Source organism: Lactuca serriola, chromosome 1 (assembly GCF_051521515.1).
Source record: "Lactuca serriola cultivar US96UC23 chromosome 1, Lser_US96UC23_V15, whole genome shotgun sequence".
In the NCBI taxonomy this organism is placed as follows: domain Eukaryota; kingdom Viridiplantae; phylum Streptophyta; class Magnoliopsida; order Asterales; family Asteraceae; genus Lactuca; species Lactuca serriola.
The window spans coordinates 172,815,571-172,836,383 of record NC_136408.1 but is presented as its reverse complement, the minus strand read 5'-3'; the positions used below and the strand labels follow the sequence as shown (position 1 = coordinate 172,836,383).

At 37.2% G+C, this 20,813-nt stretch overlaps 1 protein-coding gene across 1 annotated transcript; it reads right to left on the bottom strand.

Annotated features, from left to right (window-relative positions):
• Positions 1–4,975: 4,975 nt before the first annotated feature.
• On the bottom strand, positions 4,976–8,772 carry LOC145101427 (zinc finger CCCH domain-containing protein 24-like). The gene is made up of 2 exons (XM_079038625.1): positions 8,447–8,772; positions 4,976–7,614 (listed from the first exon to the last, which is right to left on the bottom strand). The coding sequence occupies exon 2, from the start codon at positions 7,597–7,599 to the stop codon at positions 5,527–5,529; it is 2,073 nt and encodes a 690-aa protein (XP_078894751.1). The 5' UTR covers positions 7,600–7,614; positions 8,447–8,772; the 3' UTR covers positions 4,976–5,526.
• Positions 8,773–20,813: the final 12,041 nt, after the last annotated feature.

The following is a 20,813-nucleotide window of genomic DNA, read 5'->3' as shown; positions in this document are numbered from 1 at the left end:
AATCTATGAGTCGAATGAGACCTGGTTGTGGTTGGAAACCTCAGATCTGGACCTCCTAAGGTCCTTAGAGTCTAGATGTCTCAGCTTTGGTGGTCCAAATGAGGGTTAATGAGCATAAACCTTCATAAAGAGCATGTATTGGCATTTTGAAGCAATAGCATCATGTATGAATGTAAAGATCGAAGCTTTACGTAATTATTGAGCCTTGGGATGATAGATTTATAGTTTAGAGTGATAGATATGGTTGAAATCGTCTGAATGAGAAATCAGATCAAAGGGACTCGCCGAGTCCATGTCCTGACTCGACGAGTCGGCGAGGGTTTGTCCCGATGGATTGATTGTGGGATAACTCGACGAGTTGGGGGTCAACTCGACGAGTTGAGTTGGACTTTTGAGACTTCAGAGGATACGAGGGGACTCGACGAGTTGCAGGAGCGCACTCGACGAGTCGGGTCAAACTTGGACCGTTGACTCAAGTTTGACTTCTGTTGACTGTGGGGTTTGGGTCAACATATGTGATAGAGACCTTGGAGGGGTAAAATGGTCTTTTACCCACTTTAAAGAGTTAGAAAGAGAAAGAACCGCCTTCGATTATCTGATTCGTGAAAAGAGTATTAATAAGATAAATTCATCCTTTGTGTTAGGAGGAGGCTAGTTCGAGATCCGAGCGCGAGGTTATTTGCTCACCTGCTAGCTGAGGTGAGTCTTCTCACTATACTTACCTAGAGTGGTAATTAGAGTTATGTGACAGAGTATTTTGTATGCTATTTATGTGATGTGATGCACTGCATTATTTCTATTTGATTTATGTTGTGTATGTGTTCCAGAGTATACAGAGTTATGACCGAAAGGTCCACAGAGTTAGGACCAGAGGGTCCACGGAGTTAGGACCAGAGGGTCCATAGAGTTATATCCTCGAGTGGCTAATATGTGTTTTATGTGGTATTTTGGGGAACTCACTAAACATTAATGCTTACAGTTGTTGTTTTATGTGTTTCAGGTACTAGCGAGGACTATGGGAAGGCGCCGGCATGATCCGTACACACTGAGAGGATTTATGTATTTGAGATCTTTTGAGATTCTGGGATTTGTTTTGTTATGATGACACTGGATACAGTTTGTTTGATATTGTTTTGACGATTGAAAGTATGATTTAAAAATGAAAAATTGTTTTGAAAATTTACGTCGTTACAGCGTAGCAGGTAGCTCTACACCCAACGTAGAGCTCAAGGCGGTAAAACGGGCAAAATCAAGGCTACGCCCAATGTAAGGAAAATTACGCCCGGCGTAGCCACCAGATAACCAACTTAATAATTTAGTCCTTAAAACAGAAGATCAACTCTTCATATTTTCAGATCTATACCATATGGACGTCTAAATGGATAAAGTCTCTAACTTTATCCATTTACATGATCATAAGGAGCACAAAACCTAAACCTAGGTCTTTAAAGTTATTTAGCACTCAATAACTCATGCATGGATGGATGAGAGTGACCAAGCTCTCATTTTTATGACTTAACAACCCTAAAAACGTCTATAAATGATGCTCAAATGGTCTGGAGTAGCTCATACTCATATAAACCAAGGTTATGGGTACAAAAGCATAGAATGCTCAAGAATAACTAGATCTAACATGAAACATCATCAAGGTAGAAACTTTATACCTACTGGAGATGGATGAGTGGATGCAAATTCTAGATCTATACTGATTTGAGCTCCCCAAGTGGTTCCACAATACTCTTCTTCCTTCAAAAGTGAACAAAAAGCACCCCTACAGACTCAAAACTCATGAATGGTGATTAGGGTTTCAAGGAGGTCGTTTGGGAGGGTTAAGGCTGAGAATGGATAGGGACTCAGTGGGTTAGAGCCTTTATATAGGGCTCACAACCCAAAGATTAGGGTTTTGGTTTTGTGCTTCTATGCCCAGCGTAGCTTAATCCTCATACGCTCAGCGTAGGGGACTATCCTACGCCCAAGTGTAGAATTCTTTGAAATTAAATTTTAAATAAAATATTAATACCTCAAAAGATCAAATGTTACAAATAGAAAACTAATATGGGGGGGGGGGATCGAGGATCAATTTTGTTAGAGTCAAATGACCTTGAGAGGTTTTTAGTTTTCCACTTGTTAATTTAACTGAGTAAACCTTTCTACAATTAGGCTCTAGTTTTTATTTATCATCGTATTTACTCTGGTTGCTACACCAAGATAGGTAAAAGGTAGAGACCCGACTCCCCAATTTACTCTGGTTGCTACAACCAACTAATCACCCATCAACATCATGTCGTTGGCATATATCAAATGTAATAAAGTGGGAACGTTCTATCAGGAAGTGTAATGCATTTAGAAAGATGTTTTTCATGACCTTGTTCCTCTTTTCCGAATAATATTAATTACTTATGAAAAGTTTCATCAAATAACATGCATTTTTTGGTATATTTTATAGTTACGGATATTCACAAAAATAACCACTTATTAGTTTATTACTAACAAAAAAGAATGATCTTTTTAGGTTTTTAGAAAACGACAACATGGTCCAATATAGGTAGTTCCAAACCCGAGGTTAGGCGCACACGTAGCCATTTATGCGGTGCCTCTATATAAAGGGAGTTCGACGTGTGGCACCCACCACCACCGGGAACGGTGTTCCTGGAGGGGGGTATCAAAGAGATGAAGTTTCAAGTTTTTCCAATGAAAAGAAACATGGATTCAGTGAACCATGTTAGTTTTATATTTTCATTCTATAGGGTTGTATTCGTAATGTTAGAAACATATGTATGTAATGCGATGAACAACTACATGGGATATGATGTACAATTCTGAAATGTGTAATATTAAACTAGCGGAAAAACCTGGGCTTTGCCCCTGGCCGTTTTTGTGTTTTTTATGAAAAAATGTAAAAGTTTTGACTGTAAGGACCAAAAGTGTCAAAATGGCTAAAGAATTAAAGGGGTTGGAATTAGCAAGTTTTTAGAAAATGGACCAAAGTTGTCAATTCCTTAAAGTGTTGTGGCCAAACTTTGAATATTAAAAGGTTCCTAAAAATGTAAAATTTTGGTTTTTTATGAAAAAATGTAAAAGTTTTGACTGTAAGGACCAAAAGTGTCAAAATAACTAAAAAATTAATGGGGTTGCAATTAGCAATTTTTTAGAACATGGATCAAAGTTGTCAAATCCTTAAAGTGTTGTGGCCAAACTTTGAATATTAAAAGGTTCCTAAAAAATGTAAAAATTTTGATTCCAATAACCAAAAATGTCAAAATGACTAAAAATGAAAGTCAATGTTGACAAAAAAAAAAAAAAAAAAAAAAAAAAAAAAAAACATACAAATTTACTATTCATAATGGTATGTCTTCCGCTATTTGATGTATTTATGTTGATATGTTTTTAAGTTTAAGACTACCTGTATGTATGTATGTAGTATAAACCACCTAAACGAACCAAAAAAAACATGTTGGCAACATAAACTGCAACATCCTCAAGTTGGGCCTAGGAGTTTTTCCTTTTTAGATATAAAAAAATTAAAATTTTAGAAATAAAAATAAATTTAATTTAAATAAATAATAAACTAATTAATTATAAGTTAAATTTCAAGAAATTTTAAAATAGAAATTGTTACTTAAAATAAAATAAGAATTTAGATCTTATTAATAATAATAATAATAATAATAATAATAATAATAAAAGAGGGGGTGGATATTTTTTACAAATAGCAAACTTTAAGGATTAGTGTCAAATTATCAATGAGCACTTAAATAAAAGTTGGATTATTGGTGTCAATGTCGGAAAAATAGAACTTCCACAAACTTAATTAAATCATATAATTGTTAATTGACGTAATTAAAACGCATTTGAATTAATTCATACCATACGAATTAAAATGAAGATACGATATTATTTTCGCATTAAATAATAAATACAAAAGTTATGATATTTTATCATGGATCAAATTAACCAGATAAAATATATAAATGATGTCTACACCTTATATGTTTTCTTTCCTTCGTTTATTCCTTAATCCTCTTAACCGAGTAACTTCCATCCTCTGGCTTTCTCCAGTAGGTTGTCTCTAGAGCAGTTAGTCTAGCATTTCCGGTTGTTTATATAGGATCCTATGTTCACATAGAGAACGTCATGTTATTAAAAATTATCATTTTAAATGATTTTTAAGCATATAGATCCTTTACCGATGTCAAGAAATCTTTAAATATACTTAAAGCTTCATCTTTCGTTTTTAGGAGATAACTCCATATTAATCTAGTATAACTATCTACTAGTAGCATAAAGGACTTGTTAACTTAAGTACTTTTAATCAAGCCTTCTTGTAGCCCTAAAGCTTGCTTGAGCCGAATAGGCTATAATAATGTCCGGAACACCCTTTACACTATGCACCCCAATTACAATTGGATCCGCCACTATTGTTTATGGCTATAATAATTATTTAAATAAGTAATGCCAATGCTTCAAAGACCATGTTAATTGTTAACCATTTGCTTCAAAGACCCAAAGAAAGATCATTCTTAAACCAATTGCTTCAAAGACCATCTTAAGTTCAGAAAAGATAAAATAGACATTTTCAATCATTCAACAAAGACATTTTCAATCATTCAACAAAATCATTCTGTTAACCAAACATGTTTTTATTCGGAGGTAATTCAGATTCTCTTAATTATTTTAGATTCTATCGACCAAGAATTTGTCATTTTAGTCATAGTCCAAATTTTTTTCCTAATATTATGATTGAGCTTTTAATCATTCTTTAACCATTTTAAACTTACTATAAATATTTAATTCATTTATTTTCCACATTGGTTTGCTTTATTATTTTTATCTTAGTTCATTTTTCAAAAACTAAATTATACTGAAGGCATAAAAAAATAATAATAAATAAACCCATCTACAAATTAGATTATCTTCCATACATAGGTTCCTTATGTTTGTTTTCAACACTTAAAATCAAATAAGCATATGAATATGAATGTAAAAAACGAAATAAAATAATAGCTATATGTTTTACATAACAAAAGGCAGAGTATTTGTAACCACCATTGACAAATCAAGCAGCACAAAATACACCCCCAATTAGTAAGTAGTACTTGCTTGGTTTTTAACCCAAAACGAAACAACATTAATAAAATTGAAATTGTTTCAACATATAAAAATTGTAGTAAACAAATGTATCACTAGAATTATGAAATAACAGAGAGAAAGGGAAACAGAAACAAATACCCAATAACTTATATATAGGCCTTTCATTTCTTCCTCATTCTTCCCTGTCTTTTCTTTCCGCCATTAGAGAACAAACAAGAAGCTTTTCAAAAGTTGATGTTCATGTTGATGATGATGGTTCTTTCTTTTTCTTTTTCTTTCCTTCCTTCCTTCCGTCCACCCCAAAAGAATATATAAAAATTTCACCCCAAAACACTTCATGAACGACGCCTCAAAAGAATATATACTTTTTTTTTTAAATATATATGTCAACATTTCTAAGTGATCAATGAATTTTTAATCCATCTCTTTTTGCTTTTAAGCTACGAGCTGATCAAGTTGCATCTGCTCAAGCCAAGCTCCTAATACTGAATGATCCTCACCGGATGGTGGTGCCGCCGCACCACCGCCAGTCGGTGGTGGTGCCGCCGCCTTGTTTTTCATCATCTCAGGTGGTGATTCCTTCACTAGCGATTGAACCCATGACAAATCCGGCTCATCCGTGCCGCCTCCTCCTCCTCCTCCTCCACCGCCGCCATTGTTCTTGAGCTCAAAAGAAGACGACCTTTTCAGTTTCCCAAACTCCTCCCCGTTCACAGACCAGTCAACTTTTCCGGTGGGAGACCCCCATTTCGACCAAGAAGATGATGTATTGTGACCCACCGGAGATCCCGTTCCGGTGAAGTCACGTGAGCTGAGACTGCGTAGCTGTTCGCGGTGGTTAAAGGCTGAGAGCCTGGCGGCAGCCGCCATCGGAGAATGATCCATGCTTCTCGGCGACATTCTTCCAGGCGACGACACCCCGAAAGAAGAATGCAATAAACTGTTCGTATTGATCGGAGAAAGCACGCTGTTGAGAACCGTGGATTTGTGTGAAGGCGAAAACACACCACCACCACCACCACCACCCGCCGCCACCTGGTCGGAGTATCGCGGAGAAGAACCAATCTCCGACGAGAAAAGATCTTCAAGATTCGCCGGAGCAAGTGCTGTTCTCGAACGAGAGCTCCGCGATTGAGAAAAGCACGCAAACTCATTCAGCAATTGAGAATCAAAATCACGCAACAAGCTTAAATCCTCCGGCGGTATGTCCCTAGCGGAAAGCGACGATCTCAGGCGGCTCGATTGCAGGTTGCTTCCCGGAAGATGGAGTGTCGGCACATTCGGCTGAGGCCACGGGCTGTTTCCGGTGGGTGACATCGACATCGACATAGAAGACGGCGAACCAGGGAGGAGGTTCAAGGCGGCCGCCATGTCCATAACAGTAGCTCCGGCGGCAGCTGACCGCGGTGACGGGACTGCAGACCCAGTGGAGACATAAAGCGGCCGGAGCTCCTCCGGCATATGAGCAAAAAAGCAAACGCGTCTCGCACAACTTGTTCCGTCTTTACATAACCGTGTCCGGTATTGCGCGGGATGAAGCCAACATTCGAATACGCCGTGCGCGTATTCGCACATGTCACCGCGTCTACACGCGCCTTTTCTAAAATCGGGACACGGGACACAGCTGTAATGGTACTTGCGTGGGTCCCGCCTGCGGGCGTTTTCTCCAGGGTGGACAAACGGACATTCCGTCCAGTCATGGGAATAGGCGCGTGAACACGGTCGAACTTTGAAAGAAAACATACGAAATTCATCGGTTGAGTAAATGCTGTTTTTAATGTCGGGTAAAGACGGGTCAATCGGGTATTCCTTTTTCTCCGAGTTCACCGGAATTTCGTTTTCAAATTTTGACATCACCGGAGAACAAGAACCGGAACCGTTTTCCGGCGATGACGACATTGTTGGAGACCAAGATCCGGTCATGTTCATGGTCAAACTCAAAGTCAAACCGTTGTTCATTAAAAGTCCTTCAATGGAAGCTTTCACACCAGATAACTTCGGGGGGACAACGATGACATCAACAGGTCGATGTCCATTAACATCTTCAAGATTCGGGTCAGCACCGACCGATAAAAGTAACTTGACGGCTTCGATGGCGGCAGGGGAGCCGCCAGAGGCGGCACAGTGGAGGGCGGTGACCTTGTCGGGACCACAAGCGAAGTTGACATCGACTTTGGGTTGTGAGATGATTAATTTCAAGACGTTAATGCTGCCATAAGTGGAGGCGACCATTAATGGAGTTCGGTGTTCTAAGACGATTTGTTTTGATTCTTTTTTGCGGACATACCACATTCCGACTTCATCGATTGCTGATGGGTCGTTTTCAATTGAGCGTTTGAAGGCTTCATAGTCATTGTTAGCTGCGTATTCGAGTAAGCTTGAAAAAGAATCTTCGGTCTCCACAGTTAGTGGACTCATGACCATTTTGTTAGAATTTGATGTGGTGGATGATGATGATGATGATGATGATGATGAAGCAGATTTGTTAGGTTCAGGTCCACTACACATTCTATAAAGGAACCTCTGCATATCAAGAAAGAAACATAAATCAGATGTAATGAAGAAAGAGTAGATTGATAACTCAACAAATATGTTAGCCAAAAAAGTTTTATGCTCATGTAATATGATCAAAAGAATATAACAGGCTAAACACCAATCTCAATGCCCAATGATAAATAAGAAAAAAGTAACAGTGGATTGGGGAGAACAAGTTTATAAATCATCCCTTCATTTTTAGCTCTGAAATTCATACCTTTTTTGTCTTTTGGTAATGTCCTGAATTAGTTTTGGAATTAATTTAACAATTTATCATGGAATATAGATATATTTGAAGAGTTCTTTCCAGACATATTCAAATAAAGTCAATTACAATTATGAATAATTACTACAGTTCGGTCTCTAGGTTCTAAACATCATTTTAATATTATTCGAGTGTCGTTCAAGACAAAGATTACATCAGCTTGATCACTTCAAGAGCTTTATTCAATCTTTTATAACTATGTTCCCTAATCAATGTTTCTTGTTGATCTACATGTAATTTTTTTTTAAATTAATTGATCAATTAGGTAATAGACACAAAGATTTAGTATCGTATGAAAGGCAAAAAGTAAGGAAAAAAAATTGGAATCAATGAGAAATGATCTATGAATCTTAGCATCCAATTACATATCTAACTGCGATGAAAATCCTATAACAACTACCAAAAAAATCGCATCTTCAATCGCTAGATTCAAGTCAAACATTCAAAAACTACATACTAATCGATAAAACTACCAGATAATCAAAAGGAGAAGAAAGATAACAAACTCAGAATCACAAACATATATCCATTAAAACGCGGATCGGAAAAACTTACCAATAAAATTCCTTGGCGAGCTTTGTAAATCAGCTCTAACGGCAGATCTTCACGCAGATCCAAACGGGAGTATAAAAAGTGAAAAACTTATACTAAGATCGAAGATAATGGCGACGAAAACTGGAAGCGAATCGCTACCTCCAACTCCATTTTTACTCGAAAACGATTGATTCAGATAGATACATAAGATGTCGATACAACCTATGATATATATATCCACAAATATACATATAATATATGTATATAATCTAAATAACAACGAAAGCGAAGGTAGAGAGAGAAAGGTGAGAGTGAGTAAATTGTAGAGAGAGAAAACGAAAGGGTAGAGATAGAATTAGAAGCAGATTATGAGTGTGTAACGTATAAAAAATGAAATGAGGATGAAATGCAAATGCAAATGCAAGTGAAATGAGATGTGGAAAGTTAGTGGAGAGTGGGGACGGGTGCTGTCGGTAAAAAGGGAATAGGTTAGATGGTTTAGGTGAGAGACGGTGGTGACTGATTGAACCGGTTGCCGGTTAGTCCACGACGTCGACTTTGGTCGATTAAATTCAATTGAAATTTATGTCTGGCGTCCGCGAAGAGGAGAGAGAGAAAGGGGCGGACGCGAAAGGCTTTGTAAATTGGATTGGATTAAATTTGTGGGGTCATGTCCGGAGAAAAAGGAGGCATGAAGCAGGTTCAAAATCTAATCTTTGAATAGCCATTAAATGAACCAAATTTATAAATATTCCAAATGGAAGTATTATTATGAATAATTTATCTAATTAGAAATAATTATTATTTATATATGTCAATATGTCAATCCGACGAAATTATTAAAGGATACTGATTAAATTAACCTAAATGTCAATTTAAATTTTAAATAAAATAATACAATATAGAATTGCAGAATGACCTAATGAGTTCGGAATTATTAGAGTTTTTCGGAATCATTTTTGGTCGGGTGTCCGTCTAATTAACCAGATTGTTAATGAATTATGGTGTCAAATATATAATAACAAACGATTATAAAATTATAAGTTTAATAATTTTAACTTAACTAAAAGAAAACAAAATTAAGTATTAAATTTATCGTTCGTCGTATGAGCAACGATGGAGAAACGCAATGTGTTTTTTTCCACCAATTTATAATGTTGAAATGTTTATCGAAAGTCAATTTAGGTTAATTTAAATATATTCCCAACTCGGTTTTCATTGTCACCGATGTGTCTCTTTGTCTCGTTAAGAAAGATCCAAAAAATCGTTATCCACGTCACAACTTATGATTTTTTTACTTTTTGAGACGAACCTATATTTACATATTTTTCTTCATAGGTTTTAAATAAATTTTTCATTCTTTTCCCAACTTCCTACATCGTAGACATCGCCCGCAATCTTATGGTCGAATCTCACAATTCATTTTCATATGTTATCGTGACGTCGATCATTTTTTTTTGATGACATGAGACAAAAAGGTGGACTTAAATTGGGGGTCCAACAATATGGCAAAACAGATGAAATCATTTAAAAATTTTTTATTGAATCTCAATATTTGTCGTATTTTAACGGGTGTCCGGGATCATATGATAAAGTTATACTTTTGTTTAACACGTTATTAGATGTTGGTCAACATCTGAAATTTATCGCATAATAGTTTGTGCTAATGGCTTTGATGAAGCCGACAAATCTCCGTTTTTTATTTGAAGTTTTCAAATAACATTAGGATCTCTTCTATCACACAGAAACCGGTTGATGCGAAACGCAACTTAAAGCACGTGTAAATGAAATATCTATCAATGAAATACAAACATTATTAACATTTAAAACACAATAAAAATGCATTGTTTATAAAAAAAATGCGTTGTATATAAAAACATCAAGTTTTTTATAAAGAACTACATTATTTATAAAAAATGTATTTTTTAAAAACACTTTTAATTATAAAAACTACACTTTTATAAATAAAAAATGCAATCTACTTCTACTAGTAGTATAATAAATGAAGATAATTTTATCACATGTCAATCTCTAATGAGTTTTGACACTTGTCATTTTGTAATAATTTTTAAATAAATAATATCCACATGTAAATTTATGGTTTTTTTTAATTTTTAAAATTAAAAAGGCACATAATACTTATAGTTATATATGTAAAGTATCAAATATAATAAATATTATACTAAATTGAAATTAATATGTTTCTTCATTCCCTATTTCAAATTTTATTTTAAAAAATACATATTATTTATATTTTAATATTTTATTAATTAACACGTGTAATACACGGGTTTTATACCTAGTATTTATAAAAAGTACACTATTTATTAAAAAATTGTCTTTTTTTTTTATTAAAAGCAACTTTTATCTTTTTTATGAGCTTTAAGTGTTTTCTATGAATGAAACAATCCAATTTACAATTGTCATTGAAAATGCACTACACAAATTTGTTTTTTTGAATTTAAGAGGGTTTAAGTGAAAAATGTCAACAATAGATGAGATTTGAGAGTAAGAATGAGTAGATATTGTTAGGTTTCTTTTTTGTTGGTGTTGTTGTCGGTCGCTAACAAAAGGGAATGGAATGAGCAAAAAACGAACAATAGTAAGGTAGGGATGTGTGAAAAAACATAATACAGTAGGAATGAGTCGGCACATACCTTCCCGTCGATTAAAAAAAGACTTTTCATATAACGACCCGGTCCACTTTTATTTAAGATTTTCGAGTATGGTCCTGTTGTTACCAGAAAACCAAAAAAAACGCTAAACATTGGAACCGGGAACTGGCCCGGTTATAGGTACTTCCAAGTTGGTCTAGAATCGATTTCGATTAATTTTTGGACCAGCTCTTCGGGTCATGCGCTCATCTGTAGTGGTATCCATGTACATAATATTCCGGACATTTTAGGTTAGATTCGTATTTCGAACTCCTAATAACCTCCATTTTGGACATTTCGAATATTTTGGAGTATTGATTTTTTAAAGAAAATGTATGTCGATGGTGAAGAGCTAGAAGTATTGTTTATAAATTATCTTTATAATAAGTTATTTTAAGCATATTATTGAGTAAAATATAGTTTAGATTAGTGTTACAAAACTCAGCCAACTTGGACGAGTACTCGGACTTACCCTCTTATTGACGCAAGTTAAGTCAACTCGGCCAAATAACACGAAATTCAGTTAAGATCGGTCCAACTCGGACCCACTCGGTCAAACTTGGACCAACTTGGTCAAACTCGACCTACTCAGTCCAACTCGGTCAAATGGTCATTATTGACTTAAAAGGGGAAAAAATCAAGAACTTTCTAGATTGATATGTATATTTTATACTTTATCAAACATACTAACCCTAAAATTAAAGTAAGATACCAGATAAACGAATTTTATACACCATCACTCTCATTCTCATCTTTATGACTATCATGATTAAATGTTTACATTTTTAAACTAGTTTAACATTCGAACATGTATCTTTTTTTTTATATTTGACATACTTTGTTATGAATATTAATAAATATATGAATTTTCATATATCTATAAATATCATATCTAAATACTCTCCACCTAGGCTGAGTACTCGCTACTCTCCAGTCGACCAAATGGGTACCAAATAGCGAGTTTTGCAACATCGGCCTAGAGTATGAATATATCTTCCAAAAACATGTAGAACAAGTCCACAATGTTGTACATTTATTGATGAGAATGTTTCCTTGAAGTAATTGTTTCTATTTATGCCTTTTATGCGAGTAAGATTTGTATTATGAACAGTTAGAACTTATAGAGAGCAAGAAAACTGTTTTCGAAACATAAACATAAGATTTGTATTATGAACAATTAGAACTTGTAGAGAGCAAGAAAACCGTTTTCGAAACATAAACATCCTTTCTGGAACACAAAGAACTTGTATATAACATTTTTTGTTATCCGGAACAGGATACTGATTTTTAGTTGTGTGCAACATGAAAATGTATATGACGTTGTGCTCGCTACAATTTGTAAACTAAACTTGGTTCGAGACATTATGGCTAGACTCAAGTCTATCTTAGAATGAGCGGCATTTTTAGGACGCCTTGGTGTAGTAGGTGGGCTGATGTATCGACATGTATGGAAAGCCACTTGTTATTGTTTTGACTTCTTTTTGTAAGGAGGCAGTGACCAATCAACAGTCCGGTGTGGTGGAATTATTATTTCTATTGGGCGACCATCAACTCTCCTTTTACTAGAGAGCATTACGCCTTGTAACGACTTTGCGGTTCATGGAGTATTTTGTGACTCATTTTTTGCCACACATTTCTAAAGTCGGGTGTTTCTAAGAGATAATGAAATTTTTTACCTGCAGCTTGCGCTTGTGTATAATATAGACCAATGCAATATGTATTAAGTAATCTACCAATTTAATTATACTTTTAAGTTTATATTGAATTAACAATTTATGAAATGCAAATTTTTTGTGGCGCGAGTACCGTTGAGGCATAGAAGTATGATATTACATCTACAAACATATGTCCATTATCTTTGATAAAACCAAGGAACATCTACACCCTACCCGCCGAAGAACCACAAAGGGTTTATGTATGCCTTCAAGGTGAAAATAATGGGTTATTATGCAAAAATATTTCAACAAAATTATGTTCTCTACAAGTTTGACATCTTATATGTATATATTTGGATGACGGGGATATTTCTGTACTGTAGGACGCACAATATACCTATATTTTGTATGATCCCTCAAACGATTACATGATCAAGGATTAGGCATTTATGGTCAGCTGAATGTATGATTGTGCTTGATGTTTCTATGGTGTGAACGTTATTTTACCATTTTTCTATAACATACTAGTAAGGGGACATGTTATCATTAACCTTTATTTATTATTAGGTGAAAATTTCTTCCATATAAACCTTACAACCTACTCAATAAGACTGTGGTGCTCTGTAGTGGTCTGATAGTTGGCCCTAAATAAAGAGAATTAATTTACCTTTTGTAACGCCTTATTTCTGGTAATATTTTAATTCAAAGTATTTCATTTTTCCTGAAGAGCTCGTCAAGTTGGAAGCCCCAACTCGACGTGTTGAAGTTGTTTTGGCCGTAGGATTTTATGAGGCAACTCGATGAGTTGAGGAGCCTCAACTCGGCGAGTTGACCGCTCTGGAGGAAACCCTAATTTTAGGGTTTTACACCCTATTTAAACACCATAAGTCCCAAGTGTTGGCCTCATTTCCAGCCTCCAAAGTCCCTAACCCTAATCTCGAAACCCTAAAGCCATTTTGAGTGTTGTGAGCCCTTTGAGAGTGTATTTTGGTGTATTTGAAGCCATTAGAAGAAGGAGAAGCTTGGTGCAAGGAGGTGATTCAAGTTAGATCCTTCAAGATCTTGATTTTTTGCTTCATTTCCAACATATTTCTGGTATAAAGTTCTAACATTGCTCCATATTTGTTTAGATCTCTTTTTGGGTTAGTTTTGAGGCTTTTAGCCACATTTGGGTGATTGGTAGGATTGAAGGTCATCCCAAATGCTATCTTTCCATATCTATGGTCCTCTTGAGCTCTTTTGGCATAAAGGTGTCAACTGTATGGTCTTAAGAGCTCCATGCATGCATTAAGTCCATTTTATTGCTTCTTTTGATCATTTGAGCCTCTTCCATGCATACTTGAGAGTAAGGTTGGAATCTTTACGAGTGTGAGTAGACTTAAGGACAAGATCTATTATGGAGCTTTGTCTTAATGAATAAGTGCTTACTGATTAAGCCTTAACCTTCTAAGCTAAGGGTTTGGGTTCTTTACCCATTAGTATGGTTCTTAAGGGTAAAGTTAAAAACTTTACCCTTCTATTCGATATTTTAGTCTAGATCTGAGTGGTGGACCTCTTAGTTTCGAGAATGTTGACTTATTGGATTAAGAGGTGTGTTTCCTGAAGAACTCGACGAGTTCATAGTTGAACTCGCCGAATTGGAACGACTTTCCCGATTTTGCTGGCTAAAGGGGGAAACTCGACGAGTTCATGGGTGAACTCGGCGAGTTGGACCGATTTTTCGCGATTCTGGTGATTAATGAGGAAACTCGACGAGTTGAGTCAACTCGGAACGTTGACTTTGACTTTGACTTTGACCAAGTTTGACCTTGTGGGGGTTTTTGAAATATTGATCGGTATCTAAGGGATTGTTACTATTTAAGGGTTGAGTAGAGCTGATTTTCGAGGCCGGGATTTATCCAATTATGTTTATGCATTCGAGGTGAGTTTCCTTACCAGGTTTAGCGGGTCGAAGGCACCAAGGGCGGCCCATGTTTAGATTATGTTGTTAGTATGCTAGTTGTCTCTGTGACTCTTGCATGTGATGTGTTTATATGTTTTCCGAGTCAAGGCCCAATGTCGGGCGGGGCCCGATGGATGTTTACATGTGTATGTGTTTATTTTGATATATGTTATTATATGTTGGGCGGAGCCCGTTTTACCGAGCTCAACTCGATGTCGGATGGGGTCCGAAGCCGGGCGGGGCCCGATGATGGGCAGGGCCCACTATTTGTTTATTGTATGATTGGTATGTGGTATTTTAGGAGAACTCACTAAGCTTTGTGCTAACGGTTTTCAGTTTATGTTTCAGGTACTTCTGGCTCCAAAGGGAAGAGCTCGGAATGACTGTATCGGACACACCATTGGATTCTGTACTAGCTGTTTTACTCTGACTTTATGACAATTAATACATTGATTTTTATTTGAAATGGTTAGATGTTATTAGAATCACTATTTTATCTATTATTAAAAACAAAACTTTTGGGACCATGTTTGGGAGTTACATCTTTTGATGTGTTTCTTTTGAGTTTATTTACAGATTGTCACGCCCCTAACAGGCAGCGGAAACGTCAGGCGGTGAGACGACATCATGGATCACAGTAATAAGCATACATTGGACATACAACAATACAACAATAGAATAAATTCTTTTATTCATTAAAAGAGTATATTATAATATCCCCTAGTATAGGGTACAATGTAACGCCTACAAATTCGGGTTAGTCAATTTAGAGACAATGAGCGTCAAAAACGAATTTTTGATAGAAGATTATTTAGAATGAATAATTGTAACATCCTGTTTCAGATCGTCCGTGATTAGGGTTCGTGGGCTGCAACCTGGGCATGAGGAAGCCTCGGGGTTGCGACAAGTTGCTAGGAGCGTAGGGCATCTCGTCACCTTTTCGTGGATATGAGGTTTATTGGAAACGTAGTTATTGTTGGGTTTTGAGCATTCTAACACTCCTAAGTGTACATGCAACCCTAAATACCTTGGATCTATGTTTTCTCTATTATACATGCAAATATGAACTTTCCAAGGTATTACCCTATCTAGCATACAATACTTGATGCTTGGGTAATCAAATGGATAGAATACATACCTTTGTTTGATGTAGCTTGTCTTCATGAAGCTTGAGTGCCTAGTGCCCCAAGTGTGACACCTCAAATGGTTCGCACAACACCAAATGCACATGGAATGACTTGAGAGAAAAAGAAACACTTCTTGAAATCGTCAAGCCCTCATATTCACACACTAGTTCACGATTTCTTGAGCCATGGGATTCTTTTATATGGTGGCTATTAGGGTTACACCATGTAACTCATAACTTTACCCATTCCTTATGCTCCATGGATGTTAACCTCCATGGAGTATCCATGGGTCACCCCATGGACTTAGTCCAACATAAGGAATCTTGGATCACAAGCCCACATATATAAGAATGAATGAGTTACACAATCAACCCATATATTTAATTAGTCTCCTTTTGATCATTTAATTAATTCCAAATTAATTCTTGATCAATACTAATTAAATAACCTTATTAATATATTAGAACTTATAATATATTAACAAACCTTAAGTGTTATTTCTCTCATTATAGTCTATCCAAATGCATGATGTCATGCAACCCAAATGGACCATTCCGGGTCGGGTCAAGTCTTACCAATTATAGTTATGGACTTATACATTAATCCAATAGTTATATCGACGAAGCTATGGAAGTTTGAAGTTTTGGGCAGGATAAGTCCCTATATTTTGAAAGGTGGCAGTTGAGTATGTTGGGCATACGTGTGTGTATGTTTAGCATACTCATGTGCGTGACTTTTAAGCGGAGCCACCTAGTACGCTGGGCATACCAGAGGGTACGTTAGGCATGCCAGAGGGTATGTTGGGCGTACTAGGCACAAAATGAAAAACCCTAGTTGAGGGGTGCCCTATATAAATAATGAGATGGCCTCATTCCTGACCACCATCCTCAGATTGCAAACCCTCTTAAACCTTAAACCTTCGTTCATAGAGCTTGTGGGTGCATTTAAGAGCCTTTGAATGTTTTTGTGTGTTCTTGGAGTGGAGAAGAAGCTTTAGAGAAGAAGGAGTGAGATTCCAGGCCCTTGGATCTAAGCATATCTATGTTGGGGGCTTCATACAGAGGTATAAAGCTTCAATCTTTCTCACTCTTTTGATTTGTGCATCTTAGTAGAGTATTTTAGGGTTCTGTCCCAAAAGTTGGAGACTTTATGAGATATTGAGCTCCAGAGACTATGATCAAAGTGTGTTCAGGGGTGTAGTGTCATAAAAATCAAGACTTGGACGTTGGAATCAAGCCATGCATGAGATATGAGCATTTTGTGATAGAAGAGTGAGAATTTTGTGTGTTGGTGGACTTATTAGCCATGCAAAGGCTTAAAGTCACTGACTTTATGGAGTAAGAGCTATTAGGCAGTCCAGATTTGTGATATGAGCCAAGGTCTTAACTGATTAAGACCAAATGAATCAAAAGAGTGAAATTGGAATGTAGGTTGAGCGTAATCCCAGTACGCCCCGCGTACTGACCAAGTGTCCCCGATGGCCAATCTAGATTGATGAGTACGTTGAGCGTACCAAGGGAGGTACACCCCGCGTAACCTCGCTGTGGACTTTTGGGCTAAGTCTCATTTTAGGCCTTGAGTGTTGGGCTAGTTGGAATAAAGTTTTGGACCAGAGGAATATATATATATATATATATATATATATATGTGTGTGTGCGTGTGTGTGTGTGTGCTTTGGGCCCTTAAGTTGGGCTTGCCATTTAGATTTGAGAGTTGGGCCTCGATAGAGCCCATTTATTATTGGGCCTTGGTGGGCCCAATGGGGTTTAGATTATTGATGGTGTTGTTAGTGGACTACCTTTAGACCTAATGAGTGAGAGTTTGGACATAGTTCCTAATTGGGTTAATTATGGGTTTGGCTCAGAGATAGAGGCTGGTGCGCAGCAACAACGTTTATAGGGGTTGTTCATCATCCAAGGTGAGTCTTCTCACTATACTTTACCTAGAGTGGTAATTCTGGTGTGACCGGAGGGTCTTGTGTGTTTATATTGAGTACTGTGATATCCTGCTTTATGTCTATGTGATTTATGTTGTGTATAATTCTGAGCTTACTGAGTTAGAACCGGAGGGTCCCACTGAGACACATTAGTAGGAGGGTCTTATTGAGTTATAGCCATGAGTGGCTATTGAGATATATGTGGTATTTGGGGGAACTCACTAGGCTTCGTGCTTACCGTCTTATGTGATATGTGTTTTAGGTTTTTCTCAGGATTGCAGGAAGGCATCGGCTTGATTGTACACACTAGAGAAAGGGTTATGTATTGAGGATCATGGATTATTAATCAAACAATTATGGAGTTGCGTTTTGTAAATTAAATAAACGAGATTTTTGTGAAATGTGTTATGAGAATTATGTGATTTCAAATGAAAATTTTGTTTGGAAATTTACGATGTTACAAGTTGGTATCAGAGCCTTGGTTTAAGGGATTCGGATGCACCTTCGGTTATATCTGGACTCAAACTAAGGATTTGAGAAAAAATTTCAAAAGAAATTATTTTTCTAAAACGAGCAAGAGTTTCTAAGAGAAAAACGAGAAGGAGTAGTGTGTACAATCAGCCAGAGCCCGAACGGTGATTTCCCAAAATACCCTTACTTATTTGTGTTATGAGTTATTATTGAGATATTAGTGATGCATGCTAGAAGATAGGCTAGGTATTTCATATTATAGGGTTAGAGTTACCTGATCTGTGATGCCTAAGCCTAGGAATTTTGCTATCTGTGATGTGCTTTGAGTATGTGCGGAGTAAGAGTATCCAGTAGGAATCTTTTAGAGAGAAATTTGAGTAGAGGAGTAATCTAGGAGAGATACCTAGATGAGCATTGGAGGAGCCTACTGAGGGAGTAGTTAGATACCCACGGGGGGTAGGGTTGCTTGAGTTCAGCGATACCTTTTGAGTGTGAGTAGAGCAAGTGGATTTGTAACCTAGAGTGGTTTTACGTGTTGGTGGAGATTATTCGATGCCTGAATGCTGCTTGCTTCGTGATTTGTGGAACTCTTGATGATGGGAGTCAGCTACTAAGTGAATATGATGATATTCAGGAGGTAGATGGTTGGCATCATAAGGTGTTCTTCAGCAACTGATGACAGAGAAGTGAGAGAACCTAGGAAGAGCCTAGGGAGTGACCATAGTCAGATGAGTACCCTGATAGAGGAGATTATTCACCGGGGAGCGACCAGGTTTTACGGGATTGGTGATCGAGAAGGTTGAGCAGCTACTTAGGAAATATGGGACGATCCTTCTGGAAGGTATGGGTAGATGTGGCAGGTAGTATGGGCCCATACTACTGAAAGCAGAGGACCCGTACTCGAAACAAGGAGAATTTTAGAGGTTCTAAGTAGCAGATGGAGAGGTGAGAACATGGTTCGAGTACCATGGTTCGTAGCAGATTGAGAGGTGATCATATGGTTCGATTACCATGATTTGTGGCGGCTAGTGCTTCTGGTTTTATCAGTTATCCTATTGTGATTGATTAGACTGAGATCAGATATGATAGAGTGTGGGGCCAGAGGGCCATGTTGAGCGAGTTTCAATGGAGCATACCTTGAGAGGGAGATCGAGATAGATTCCGAGAGATTTTATTGGTGAGATGCCAGCTGGAGTCGCAAGACTTAGGGATGAGTAGAGATGATGCTTATTGGAGGATCGTGGTCTGAGTTGAGCAATCGACCGATAGACAAAACTTCACCTTCTATGACAAGAGTTGTGTTGTCCCCGTATCCTGGGAGAAGCAAAAGAGATAACGAGCTTTCGGTTTCAAAGTTTGGAGGTAAACCTCGTGGGGTAGCATAGGGTTGCAACCTTTTTCACTAGAGTATTTGGGTAGTATGTTTGTTGCGAGGTATTTTTATACCATGAGAGAGTCATTAGTGGGACTAAGATGGAAGAAAAAAAGGAGGTGCCTTATTGAGGGAGGCATAATTTTAGCAGCAGTTCCAGGTGATCAAGATGAGTATATCGGGCTAGTGGCCCTCATTGTCTACATTGTAGGCCTGGCAATCGTGTCGTGTTCAGGTTGGCGTGTCGCGGGTTTGCGGGTTGGCGGGTCAAAATATGCCAACCCAAACACAACCCATTTAAATATACAGGTCACGGGTTGGCGGGTTTGGAACATAAATCCATATATGACCCGCCAACCCATTTATTTATACAGGTTTACATGTTGGCGGGTTCGTGGGTCAGATTTTGGTGCATGGGTCCGAATTTTAGACATTTAGGTCTTAAACATCCAAATGAAAATTAAAAACAGTCATAGAAACATGTTACAGACTTAGCCTTATAGGTCACGACTTACGACCTTAGACCATCCACCACGAGTCAAAATGTCAAAATAGTCAAATGGTCTATGAATCAATGGTATATATTATATAATACTTATTAAATATTAATACTTGATACATAAATACATTTAAAAATAAAATAATTTTTTTATTAAGAATATAAACGGGTTGGTGGGTCAACCCGTTTATTTTTTGAGAAGCCCATATATGACCCGTTTAATAAACGTGTTGGCGGGTTAACGGGTTGAAAAACTCAACCCAAACCCATTTATTTCGTGTCGTGTTGCGGGTCGTGTCGCGGGTCGTGTCGCGTGTCGTGTCGAGAATTGTCATCCCTACTACATTGTGTATCAACTGTGCGAGTGAGGTCTCTTGCTTTTATGATGATTCCCGTGATGGGAGGCTGGTCGAGGATTCAGAGACAAGGTACGTGATAGTGCATTATTTCCAGACCGAGAGTCAGGACTAATTCGGAACAGTTGGGGTATCCGATGGTATATCGGTCTGAGGTTTCGAGATGACTTAAGGCAGTCACGTTGGGAGGATTCTGAGATTTCTTGTCTGAGTTATGGGATATTTGGGGTTGCTTGGTTTCCATCGGGAAGATCATTAAGTGATTATGTGGTATGTTCCAAGAGTCAAGTGTGATATACCTAGTGAAACAATTTATGGAGTAGATTGTTGGTATGCCAATTGGTGATGGTTCGAACCCTAAGTGGGGGAGAACTGG

Excerpts from the sequence above, each read along its gene's own strand:
- LOC145101427 (XM_079038625.1), bottom strand. The coding sequence starts at position 7,599 with ATGTGTAGTGGACCTGAACCTAACAAATCTGCTTCATCATCATCATCA.